The sequence below is a fragment of the Oncorhynchus mykiss genome, chromosome 22 (genome assembly GCF_013265735.2).
Source record: "Oncorhynchus mykiss isolate Arlee chromosome 22, USDA_OmykA_1.1, whole genome shotgun sequence".
Lineage (NCBI taxonomy): Eukaryota > Metazoa > Chordata > Actinopteri > Salmoniformes > Salmonidae > Oncorhynchus > Oncorhynchus mykiss.
This window is the reverse complement of record NC_048586.1, coordinates 49,975,077-49,988,519: the sequence shown is the minus strand read 5'-3', so window position 1 is coordinate 49,988,519 and position 13,443 is coordinate 49,975,077. Positions and strand designations below refer to the sequence as shown.

At 47.3% G+C, this 13,443-nt stretch overlaps 1 protein-coding gene across 4 annotated transcripts in view; it reads right to left on the bottom strand.

Moving 5' to 3' along the window:
- Window positions 1-13,443, bottom strand: part of LOC110519289 (neuropilin-2) — a 201,212-nt gene that overhangs the window by 36,137 nt on the left and 151,632 nt on the right. For all 4 annotated transcript variants that reach the window (XM_036959471.1, XM_036959473.1, XM_036959474.1 and 1 more), the window contains exons 12-14: window positions 7,798-7,875; window positions 6,517-6,678; window positions 76-350 (exon numbers count right to left, since the gene is read on the bottom strand). In XM_036959471.1, the coding sequence (XP_036815366.1) occupies window positions 76-350; window positions 6,517-6,678; window positions 7,798-7,875 (515 nt within the window). The remainder of the gene's footprint in view (window positions 1-75; window positions 351-6,516; window positions 6,679-7,797; window positions 7,876-13,443) is intronic.

Sequence of the window (13,443 nt, the reverse complement as noted above, 5' to 3'; positions counted from 1 at the left end):
TTATCTCTGTGAAATAAATGACCTGTCACTAATCAAGAACGCTAGTACTATGGTCTGTGGGTTCGGTCTGTGTACCTGGTACTCTTTGGGTGACTGGGGCAGGATGGTGCGACCCTCCTTCCACACGGACCCCTGGTCTCCTCTGAGGGCCCAGAGCAGAGTCTCCTCCCGGTCGTTGTCTCTGATGAGGATCCTGAGGGACCCCAGGCCCTGGTTCTCGGGCCCCTGGAGCTGGTAGTTGAAGAGCAGGCACAGCGGCCCTCTCTCAGGCCCCACAGCGGGGCTTACCAGACGGGCTCGCTGCCTTTCTGTCCTGGGGCTGGCCTCGATGTGGAGGAAGTTACCCACATCTGAAGGACAGGAACACAGAGAAATCAGAGTTAGACAATATAGAGTGTCCCCTAGCTACCAATACAATATGGAGTGTCCCCTAGCTATCAATGCAATATGGAGTGTCCCCTAGCCATCAATACAGTAGGGAGTGTCCCTTAATCATCAATACAGTATGGAATGTCCCCTTGCCATCAATACAGTAGGGAGTGTCCCCTTGCCATCAATACAGTAGGGAGTGTCCCCTAATCATCAATACAGTAGGGAGTGTCCCCTTGCCATCAATACAGTAGGGAGTGTCCCCTTGCCATCAATACAGTAGGGAGTGTCCCCTTGCCATCAATACAGTAGGGAGTGTCCCCTTGCTTGGCTGATGCTTGGCTATGAAAAGCCAACTGGCATTTTCTCCTGATGTACTAACCTGTTGTACCCTTTACAACCCTGCTGGTCATCTATGAACATGTGAACATCTTGGCCATGTTCTGTTATAATCTCCACCCGGCACAGCCCGAAGAGGACTGGCAACCCCACATAGCCTGGTTCCTCTCTAGGTTTATAATCTCCACCTGGCACAGCCAGAAGAGGACTGGCCATCCCTCAGAGCCTGGTTCCTCTCTCGGTTTCTTCCTAGGTTCCTGCCTTTCTAGGGAGTTTTTCCTAGCCACCGTGCTTCTACACCTGCATTGCTTGCATTGCTTGTGGTTTTTAGGCTGGGTTTCTGTACAGCACTTTGAGATATCAGCTGATGTACGAAGGGCTTTATAAATACATTTGATTGATTGATTGATAGCCTGTCTTCTCTCAAGAACCGGGTCTGCCAACGACTGTGTCTCTTAATAACAAGGTTGTGCTCACTGTGTCTGTACATAGTCAATGGTTTTCTTAATGTCTGGTCAGTCAAAGTGGTCAGGTAACCTTTCACTGTGTGTTTGCTGTTTAGGTCTAGATTGCATTCTAATTTGATCTGTTTTTGAGCACCATTATTTTGGTCTTACTGAGATTTACTGTCAGGGCCCAGGTCTGTCAGGGCCCAAGTCTGTCAGGGCCCAGATTTGTCAGGGCCCAGGTGTGTCAGGGCCCAGGTCTGTCAGGGCCCAGGTCTGTCAGGGTCCAGGTCTGTCAGGGCCCAGGTCTGTCAGGTCCCAGGTCTGTCAGGGCCCAGGTCTGTCAGAATCTGTGCAGAAGATCTAGGTGCTGCTGTAGGCCCTCCTTGGTTGGAGACCTGAAGCACCAGATCATCAGCAAACAGTAGACATCTGACTTCTCTCTGTCTCTTCTTCTTCTTCTGTCTCTCTCTGTCTCTCTCTCTCTCTCTCTGTCTCTGTCTCTCTCCCTCTCTGTCTCTGTCTCTCTCTCTCTCTCTCTCTCTCTCTCTCTCTCTCTCTGTCTCTGTCTCTCTCTCTCTCACTCTCTCTCTCTCTCTCTCTCTCTGTCTCTCTCTCTCTCTCTCTCTCTCTCTCTCTCTCTCTCTCTGTCTCTCCCTCCTCTCTCTCTCTCTCTCTCTCTCTCTCTCTCTCTCTCTCTCCCTCCTCTCTCTCTCTCTCTCTCTCTCTCTCACACACACATCATTTTTCACAGCAGTTATAATCCTCTCAGCCATAGAGAAGAGCTGATTTATTGATATTATTTTACAGACGTTCTTTTCCAGTTAGATAAAACTTTGATGAATTAGAAACACATCCAGATGAATGAATTATAAATCAAGGTTGATGAGGAAGTAACTAACTATTTCTTCACAGTGACTGCGTCCCATATTGCACTCTATGTCCTACATAGTGCACTACTTTTGTCCAGGGGCCATAAGGGGTTATTTATAGAATAGGGAGCCATTTGGGAAACACAAAATAAAGTGTCTAAATTGCTCTTCTCTTTAATTAATACAGTCCAAACTTGTTTCTGTTTGATCCTGGGAAGGATAAATTAATTCTACTTCTTGTTGGTGTTCAGTCCCAAATGGCACCCTAGGGCCAATAAGGCTCTTGTCAAAAGTAGTGCACTATATACCGAACAGGGTGCTATTTGGGAAGTACACTTGATAGCTACATGCAGTACTACTTAGCATAAAGTGATCTGCCTGTGAGGGAGAACACACAGTGATCTGCCTGTGAGGGAGAACACACAGTGATCTGCCTGTGAGGTAACACACACAGTGATCTGCCTGTGAGGGAGAACACACAGTGATCTGCCTGTGAGGGAGATCACACAGTGATCTGCCTGTGAGGTAACACACACAGTGATCTGCCTGTGAGGGAGAACACACAGTGATCTGCCTGTGAGGTAACTCACACAGTGATCTGCCTGTGAGGTAACACACAGGGATCTGCCTGTGAGGTAACCCATAGTGATCTGCCTGTGAGGTAACACACAGGGATCTGCCTGTGAGGTAACACAGGCCATGTGTGCGCCTGCATGCGAGTGTCTGCCTTGTGTGTGTATCCTGAGCCGTAATGCACACCTTCCCCCTCAGAGGAGCTAGCTAGACTAATGCACTTGATTAAACAACGACTTCCTGTTATGTTACTGGGTTGGTAATTTCTTCTTCTTCTTCTCTCTCTCTGTGTGGTGAGCAGGAGGCCCCAAGCACACATTGGTGAATGTGAAGGTCAGACAGCATCACACGACGTGTGATGGGCGCTGGTCAAACATAAAAGGAAAAATGGGAGCCATTTTGGATACAGACAAGGTCAGCTAGTGTGTTGAGAAGCTGTGTGCATTCATAGTGCCCCAACGTGAAGTCACTTCCTGTTACAGCCTGGTGTGTTGAGAAGCTGTGTGCATTCATAGTGCCCCAACGTGAAGTCACTTCCTGTTACAGCCTGGTGTGTTGAGAAGCTGTGTGCATTCATAGTGCCCCAACGTGAAGTCACTTCCTGTTACAGCCTGGTGTGTTGAGAAGCTGTGTGCATTCATAGTGCCCCAACGTGAAGTCACTTCCTGTTACAGCCTGGTGTGTTGGGAGGCTGTGTGCATTCATAGTGCTCCAACGTGAAGTCACTTCCTGTTACAGCCTGGTGTGTTGGGAGGCTGTGTGCATTCATAGTGCTCCAACGTGAAGTCACTTCCTGTTACAGCCTGGTGTATTGGGAGGCTGTGTGCATTCATAGTGCTCCAACGTGAAGTCACTTCCTGTTACAGCCTGGTGTATTGGGAGGCTGTGTGCATTCATAGTGCTCCAACGTGAAGTCACTTCCTGTTACAGCCTGGTGTGTTGGGAGGCTGTGTGCATTCATAGTGCTCCAACGTGAAGTCACTTCCTGTTACAGCCTGGTGTATTGGGAGGCTGTGTGCATTCATAGTGCTCCAACGTGAAGTCACTTCCTGTTACAGCCTGGTGTATTGGGCGGCTGTGTGCATTCATAGTGCTCCAACGTGAAGTCACTTCCTGTTACAGCCTGGTGTATTGGGAGGCTGTGTGCATTCATAGTGCTCCAACGTGAAGTCACTTCCTGTTACAGCCTGGTGTATTGGGAGGCTGTGTGCATTCATAGTGCTCCAACGTGAAGTCACTTCCTGTTACAGCCTGGTGTATTGGGAGGCTGTGTGCATTCATAGTGCTCCAACGTGAAGTCACTTCCTGTTACAGCCTGGTGTATTGGGAGGCTGTGTGCATTCATAGTGCTCCAACGTGAAGTCTCCCTGTACAGCCTGGTGTGTTGGGCCTGAGAGAGAGAGAGTGCTGGATCAGCCGTCTAGCAGAGTGTCACGCCCTGGCCTTAGTTACCTTTGTTTTCTTTCTTATTTTGGTTAGGTCAGGGTGTGACATGCGGGATTTATGTGTTTTGTCTGGTCTAGGGTTTTTTGTATGTTTATGGGGCTGTTTCCTTTCTAGGTAGTTTGTAGGTCTATGGTTGCACAGATTTGTTCTCAATTAGAGGAAGCTGTCTATCGTTGTCTCTGATTGGGAACCATATTTAGGCAGCCATATTCTGTGTTTGTGTTTCCGTGTCTGTGTTTGTTTCACCACACAGGACTGTTTCGGTTTTCACATTTATTGTTTTGTATTTTGTAGTGTTCTCGTTTGTCGTCTATATTGAAGATGTTGAACACTAAACCACGCTGTATTTTGGTCCTCCTCTCCTTCAGCGGAAGAAAACCGTGACACAGAGCCGCCGTCTGTTAATTAAAATGCATTCCAGGTGACTACCTCATGAAGCTGGTTGAGAGAATGCCAAGAGTGTGCAAAGCTGTCATCAAGGCAAAGGATGGCTACTTTAGCGAATCTTAAATATAAAATGAAAATATAAGTTTATGATTTGTTTAACACTTTCTTGGTTACTACATGATTCCATATGTGTTATTTCGTAGTTTTGATGTCTTCGCTATTATTCTACAATGTAGAAAATAGTGAAAAAAATAAAGAAAAACCCTTGAATGAGTAGGTGTGTTCACACCTTTGACTGGCACTGTGTATATATAGCAATCAATTACTAAATGTACGGAACAGTCCTTTCAATCTCTTACCCAGATTTTAGCAGAGATGCAGAGAAGCACATTTGGTGTCATAAAAAGAGAACCACCAGTCAAGAGGATACAGACAGCTCAAGAGTTATGCTTTAGATATGCAGAAAAATAGACCGTACATATTTTTCAAATAGCATTTCAGTTGTTTGGAAGCTAAATTCCCCCCCCCCCCAGCCATCCTCACGTACTTTGCACCTCCTCAGATTGTTGGGGTTCATGACGTGTGTGTGTGTGTGGGTGTGTGTGTGTGGAGTTCAGACGGGAAAGTCAGACCACGGGAGAAACAGGACTGGGCCGGAGCTCCGGAAGTAGAAGTAGAGTAGAGGAAGTAGAGGAAAGAGAGATGGGGGAGGGAGAAGGAAGCGAGAGAGAGAGAACAATAGCATCTTAGTGGTGTTAAGGCAGGGTTGTGGGTGCAGGGCCCATGGGACAGGAGATGTGGCGTTATGGAGAAGATACAGGTGGATACAGGTAGATAGAGGTAGATACAGGTGGATACAGGTGGATACAGGTGGAGTGACAGAAGGAGGGGATGGGGCGGAAAGCATAGAGAGGGGATGGGGCAGAAGGCATAGGGGGGGATGGGGCTGAAGGCATAGGAGGGGATGGGGCGGAAGGTATAGGAGGGGATGGGGCAGAAGGCATAGGGGGGGATGGGGCTGAAGGCATAGGGAGGGGATGGGGCTGAAGGCATAGGAGGGGATGGGGCTGAAGGCATAGGAGGGGATGGGGCGGAAGGTATAGGAGGGGATGGGGCAGAAGGCATAGGAGGGGATGGGGCTGAAGGCATAGGAGGGGATGGGGCTGAAGGCATAGGAGGGGATGGGGCGGAAGGTATAGGGAGGGGATGGGGCGGAAAGCATAGGGAGGGGATGGGGCGGAAAGCATAGGGAGGGGATGGGGCGGAAAGCATAGGGAGGGGATGGGGTGGAAATTATAGGAGGGGATGGAGAGGAAGGCATAGGAGGGGATGGGGCTGAAGGCATAGGAGGGGATGGGGCTGAAGGCATAGGAGGGGATGGGGCTGAAGGCATAGGAGGGGATGGGGCTGAAGGCATAGGAGGGGATGGGGCTGAAGGCATAGGAGGGGATGGGGCTGAAGGCATAGGAGGGGATGGGGCGGAAAGCATAGGGAGGGGATGGGGCGGAAGGTATAGGAGGGGATGGGGCGGAAGGCATAGGAGGGGATGGGGCTGAAGGCATAGGAGGGGATGGGGCTGAAGGCATAGCAGGGGATGGGGCTGAAGGCATATGAGGGGATGGGGCGGAAGGCATAGGGAGGGGATGGGGCTGAAGGCATAGGGAGGGGATGGGGCGGAAGGCATAGGGGGGGGGGGGGGGGGGGGGGGGGGCTGTACACTGCCATAAAGAGGGATACATGTTACTGTGGGCTTTAGGGTCTGATTAATATGCCTATAAATGATGCGGCTATTAGACCATATTCCAACGCATAATATGCAGACACCCCATTTCAGCATGGATTCTGACAGATCCAGGATCCAAAAACCAGCTGTCACCTCTCTATAAATGTCAGTGTGTCTCCTATCCAGTGAAGACCAGATGACCATGATAAAACCAGCTGTCATCTCTCTATAAATGTCAGTGTGTCTCCTATCCAGTGAAGACCAGATGACCATGATAAAACCAGCTGTCATCTCTCTATAAATGTCAGTGTGTATCCTGTCCAGTGATGACCAGATGACTGTAAATGTGAGCGGTACTGACCGTCTTTGGGCAGAGAGAGAGGTAGATCCAGACTGGGTGTTAGACCAGACGAGAGGCTGCCGCTGTGGAGAGACCAGCTCAGCTCTGACATGCTGTCTGGGATCCAGCCACACAGACTGGACTCAAAGTCACACAGACCGCCCAGAGACCACACAGTAGTGCCTAAAGAGGAGGGGTAGAGAGGGAAAAGGAGAGCGAGAGAGAGAGAGATAACAAGATAAGTTAAACCCATTATATTTATTTAGCCTAGTTCCTACCACGGTGCTGTTAGTTCCAAGTTTCCTACACTCCTTTTGGGAGAACTCACACCCATGGCCTTGAATGAGGCTTGTTAGAGATTAGCATGCAGCATTAGCGCTGAGCCCTGACACCTACTGATAGAGGTCTAAATTATAGATTAAACAACAGGAGTGCTGGGCTAACGCTAGCTACAGTTAGCCTCATCAGCATGGAGCCCTACACCCTGGAATCACCCCTCAGAAATCAGCAGAGAAGAGAGAAGCAGAGACACACACATACAGTGTAATGTTAGCATTATAATGTTAGCGGCATAATAATAGCATTATAATGTTAGCGGCAAAATGTTAGCATCGTAATGTTAGCGGGATAATATTAGCATTATAATGTTAGCGGCGTAATGTTAGCATTATAATTTTAGCGGCATAATGTTAGCATTATAATGTTAGCATTATAATGTTAGCGGCATAATGTTAGCACTATAATGTTAGCGGCATAATGTTAGCATTATAATGTTAGCGGCATAATGTTAGCACTATAATGTTAGCGGCATAATGTTAGCATTATAATGTTAGCGGCATAATGTTAGCACTATAATGTTAGCGGCATAATGTTAGCATTATAATGTTAGCGGCATAATGTTAGCACTATAATGTTAGCGGCATAATGTTAGCATTATAATGTTAGCGGCATAATGTTAGCATTATAATGTTAGCGGCATAATGTTAGCATTATAATGTTAGCGGCATAATGTTAGCATTATAATGTTAGCATTATAATGTTAGAGTCATAATGTTAGCACTATAATGTTAGCGGCATAATGTTAGAAGAGAGACAGCTCAATTCTCGGAGCAGTTTACGCTGCTATTAGTTGAAAACACACAAGAGCACAAATCCAGCGCACACACAGTGGACTAACCACATCCTCATTGGAGCACAGGATAGGTAGCTCAATCAATGATGCTGATCAGACAGATCGTGATCAATACGTGTCTGAGCCTTACACCACGGTGAGGCCCTGTGTGCGTGTGTTACAGCGTGTACCTGGTCCTCTCGAGGCAGCGGTGGTCTCCTCTAGTCTAGGCAGTGGGGTTGTGGCAGTGTCAGGGAGTGTAGTCATTTCTATAGAGAGGAGAAAAGAGCAGAGAGGATGATTAACTTTATCCTACAATTGTGCACGAGGTTCAACGGAAATTAGACCTCTGCTTTACACTAAACCCCTGAGAACCAACAACAAGAGTCTGTGTCACCTCTCTACCGTGTGAGGTCGTAGTGTAAACAACACATCTCTACCGTGTGAGGTCGTAGTGTAAACAACACATCTCTACCGTGTGAGGTCGTAGTGTAAACAACAACACCTCTCTACCGTGTGAGGTCGTAGTGTAAACAACACATCTCTACCGTGTGAGGTCGTAGTGTAAACAACACATCTCTACCGTGTGAGGTCGTAGTGTAAACAACAACACATCTCTAACGTGTGAGGTAGTATTGTAAACAACACATCTCTACCGTGTGAGCCAGGGAGGTCGGAGGTATGGAGGTAGGGAGGTAGGGAGGTATGGAGGTAGGGAGGTATGGAGGTAGGGAGGTCGGGAGGTATGGAGGTAGGGAGGTCAGGAGGTCGGGAGATCGGGAGGTTTGGAGGTCGGGAGGTAGGGAGGTCGGGAGGTATGGAGGTAGGGAGGTCGGGAGGTATGGAGGTAGGGAGGCCGGGAGGTAGGGAGGTAGGGAGGTCGGGAGGTATGGAGGTAGAGAGGTCAGGAGGTCGGGAGGTCGGGAGGTTTGGAGGTAGGAAGGTCGGGAGGTAGGGAGTCATCAGTACACACATCCCTCTATGATGGATGTCTACTCTCAGTGACATGGCAGCCTGCAGTATCACACAGTGTTGAGCCAACTCACCACACCTCAGTCTTACTCTGTCTGTCGTCCTCAGTCTCACTCTGCCTGTCGTCCTCAGTCTCACTCTGCCTGTCGTCCTCAGTCTCACTCTGCCTGTCGTCCTCAGTCTCACTCTGCCTGTCGTCCTCAGTCTCACTCTGACTGTCGTCCTCAGTCTCTCTCTGTCGGTCTCTGTCTGTCTCTCTCTGTCTGTCTCTCTCTCTCTCTCTCTCTGCACCACAGAACAGTCTCTCTCTCTCACTCCCTCTCTCTGTCTCTCTCTCTCAATTCAATTCAATTATTTTAATTGGCATGACGTAACAATGTACATATTGCCAAAGCTTATTTTGGATATTTACAATATAAAAGTGAGAATCAAATTGTCAACAGGACAACAGTAACAACAATAACCAAGTGTCAAAATAACAACAATAACAATAAGTATATAGTAGAGGACATGTGCAGGTTGGTTGATCTGTCAGACACTGTCCCTCATCTTATGGCAGTCAGCAATGTAGTGCGCTGCCAACCCACAGCTCTCTGCATCCTCCCCCAACAGGACGGGTAGCCTATCCTCATCAGAGAGGTCTTTGAAACCTTGAATAAGGGTTTTAAATTTGGGAAAATGACACTCTAATTGTTTTATATTTTTGACATTTTGTCAGGAAATGCAGCTCCGTCTCAGGTTCTGCTGTTGTGCAGTGGTTGCACAGCCTTTCCTCTACAGGGAGCCAGGTTTTCCTGTCTACTCTTCTCAATGGCAAGGCTGTGCTCACTGAGCCTGTACTTTGTCAAGGTTTTTCTAAGGTTTTGATCAGTAACCATGGTCATATATTTAGCCACGTTGTACTGTCGATTTAGGGCCAGATAGCACTGCATTTTCCTTTGTTCTTGTGTTTCCCAATAAGCAATATAGTTTTGTTTTGACTGTGTTGTAATTTGGTTTATTCTGATTGGATGTTCTGGTCCTGAGGCTTCAGTGTTGGTGTCTATCTGTATTAGTAGTGTTGGTGTCTATCTGTATTAGTAGTGTTGGTGTCTAGCTGTGTTAGTAGTGTTGGTGTCTAGCTGTATTAGTAGTGTTGGTGTCTGTATCAGTAGTGTTGGTGTCTATCTGTATCAGTAGTGTTGGTGTCTGTATTAGCATTGTTGGTGTCTATCTGTATTAGTAGTGTTGGTGTCTATCTGTATTAGTAGTGTTGGTGTCTGTATTAGTAGTGTTGGTGTCTGTATCAGTAGTGTTGGTGTCTATCTGTATCAGTAGTGTTGGTGTCTGTATTAGCATTGTTGGTGTCTATCTGTATTAGTAGTGTTGGTGTCTATCTGTATTAGTAGTGTTGGTGTCTATCTGTATTAGTAGTGTTGGTGTCTATCTGTATTAGTAGTATTTGTGTCTATCTGTATCAGTAGTGTTGGTGTCTATCTGTATTAGTAGTGTTGGTGTCTATCTGTATCGGTAGTGTTGGTGTCTATCTGTATCAGTAGTGTTGGTGTCTATCTGTATCAGTAGTGTTGGTGTCTGTATCCATAGTGTTGGTGTCTATCTGTATTAGTAGTGTTGGTGTCTATCTGTATCAGTAGTGTTGGTGTCTATCTGTGTCAGTAGTGTTGGTGTCTATCTGTGTCAGTAGTGTTGGTGTCTATCTGTATCAGTAGTGTTGGTGTCTATATGTATTAGTAGTGTTGGTGACTATCTGTATCATTATTGTTGGTGTAGGAACTACATGACTAATGACTGTCAGTCCTTACTAACATCATTAGATTTAATGACTCTTTACAGTTCAAAACTTAATTAATTGGCCAATACGTGAAGAGATGCGCTAATCACACAGCTACTTCAGCACCCTATAAATATATGTGGGAGGGAGCCATTTGTAATATATTAGGAAATGAATAAACCCAGACATGAAATAGTAGCTCCAGCTGCCACCGGTTGGTTTTGACATTAAACTGTATTTAAACTGTATCAATCTGTTGCCCTTTGAAACTGCAATTAACCCCCCAGACAGACCTGGGAGGAGGGAGAGAGAGGAAGCATCAGTACCATCACACAGTCGCTCAGAGAGTCAGTCAGTCAGTCAGTAAAACAGAGTCAGTCAGTCAGTAAGGGCTGAATCCACTGCTGTAGCTTAAGTTTTCGTGCACTGACATCAATTAAAGATTTAAGAGCTCATCAAGATAGGAGGACAGATGTCAAGTTAGGATTATGCCCTTAGTCAGTCCTCTACCTGCTCCACAACCTGACAGTCATCTCCCTCTCTCTTCTCTCCCCCTCTCCTCTCTCCTTCCTAGCTCCCTCATCTCTCCCTCCTCTCTCCTCCTTTCTATATTCTCTTCCTCCTCTCTTCCACCTCCCCTCTCCCTCCTCTCTTCCTCCTCTCTCCCTCCTCTCTTTCTCCTCTCTTCCCCCTTCTCTCATCTCTCCCTCCTCTCTTCCTCCTCTCATCCCCCCTTCTCTCCTCTCTTTCTCCTCTCTTCCCCCCTTCTCTCGTCTCTCCCTCCTCTCTTCCGCCTCTCTTCCCCCCTTCTCTCATTTTCTTCCTCCTCTCTTCCTCCTCTCTCCCTCCTCTCTTCCTCATCTCTTCCCCCCTTCTCTCCTCTCTCGCTCCTCTCTATCTCCTCTTCTCTCCCTCCTCTCTTTCTCCTCTCTTCACATCTTCTCTCATCTCTCCCTCCTCCCTTCCTCCTCTCTTGCCCCCTTCTCTCCTTCTTCCTCCTCTCTCCCTCCTCTCTTCCTCCTCTCTTCCCCCCTTCTCTCCTCTCTCCCTCCTCTCTTCCTTCTCTCTTCCCCCCTTCTCTCTCCTCTCTCCCTCCCCTCTCCCACCTCTGTCTCCCACTACCGTCTGCCCAGACTAAACAATTAATGAGCCATCATCTCTCCTTAAGGAGCAATTCAGTTAAAGGTCAGGGCCTGTCACTATGTTATTGCTGTGACGTTGAGACCTTTAGGTGACTTTAGGGGTGTGTCAGCAGTGAAGGGCACAGAGAGAGAAGCTGAGTCACCTTCACAGACCCGACAGTCAAGAGAGAATATACAGGCAGGAAGTGATGAAGTCAGAATTTACATTCTAAGAACTGATGGCAGCTATGGGATCTCATGGATATCTGTACCAGAGGACCAAATACAGGGAGCTGTAATTACACCATGTCATTCTGCTCTAGTCACGTACTCATTCTGTAACTACACCAAATCAACCAAGACCTCAGAAAAAAAATTGTAGACGACTACAAGTCTGGTTCATCCTTGGGAGCAATTTCCAAACGCCTGAAGGTACCACGTTCATCTCTACAAACAATAGTACGCAAGTATAAACACCATGGGACCAGACAGCCGTCATACCGCTCAGGAAGGAGACGCGTTCTGTCTCCTAGAGATGACCATACTTTGGTGCGAAAAGTGTAAATCAAATTGAGAACAACAGCAAAGGACCTTGTGAAGATGCTGGAGGAAACAGGTACAAAAGTATCTATATCCACAGTGAAACGAGTCGACTTAATCGACATAACCTGAAAGGTCGCTCAGCAAGGACGAATCCACTGCTCCAAAACCACCATAAAAAGCCAGACTCCTCTTTGCAACTGCACATGGGGACAAAGATCGTACTTTTTGTAGAAATGTCCTCTGGTCTGATGAAACAAAAATGGAACTGTTTGGCCATAATGACCATCGTTATGTTTGGAGGAAAAAGGAGGAGGCTTGCAAGCCGAAGAACACCATCCCAACCGTGAAGCACGGGGGTGGCAGCATCATGTTTTGGGGGTGCTTTGCTGCAGGAGGGTCTGGTGCACTTCACAAAATAGATGGCTTCATGAGGCAGGAAAATTATGAGGATATATTGAAGCAACATCTCAAGACATCAGTCAGGAAGTTAAAGCTTGGTCGCAAATTGGTCTTCCAAATAGACAATGACCCCAAGCATACTTCCAAAGTTGTAGCAAAATGGCTTAAGGACAGCCAAGTCAACGTATTGGAGTGGCCATCACAAAGCCCTGACCTCAATCCTATAGAACATCCGGGAAAGTGTTGAAATAAATAAAAGCTGAAATAAATCATTCTCTCTACTATTATTCTGACATTAAAATAAAGTGGTGATCCTAACTGACCTAAAACAGGGAATTTTTACTAGGATTAAATGTCAGGAATTGTGAAAAACTGAGTTTAAATGTATTTGGTTAAGGTGTATGTAAACTTCCGACTTCAACTGTATATCCATCCGTTCACTGTCTCCAGCTACCCAGACCGGTCTGATCAGCCTGATAGATTAGTCCTGCTTACACCTGTGAACATCTGTGTGTGTGCAGCAATGGAATGTAACATCCAATCAGCCTCAAGTGCTGTAGGTCCACCCCCCCCGCTCCCCACACAAAGGGTTTTGGGGTCCAGAAACAACCCCTAGCCCCTTGTCCCTTAGACAGGTGTAAGCAATACAGACACAATTCTACCTATCAGAGAGCAAAGGTGGAGCTTTCACAAGCTCAGCACTCATCAATCCCTCTCAGATCTCCACAAGTGTCTAGACTCTAGGCAGTAGAGTAGGGTTGTTTTCTGGACAGACTACGAAAACATGTATAGCTCTCAAATACTTCTGCTCCCTCTGTCCTCAATTGCATTTCCTTGTTTCGTTGCATCCTCTCTCCTTGTCTCTTTCTCAAAACCCATTGGATGAGAAGGTCAGAGGTTCCTCCCCTCTGGCTCCCTCTCAAAGCCAATTGGGGGGAGAGGAGGGAAGGTTCCTGGCCGGCTCGCTGGCTGGCCGGCTGGCTAGCTGGCTTGCTGGCTGGCTAGCTGGCTTGCTGCCTGGCTGACTGGCT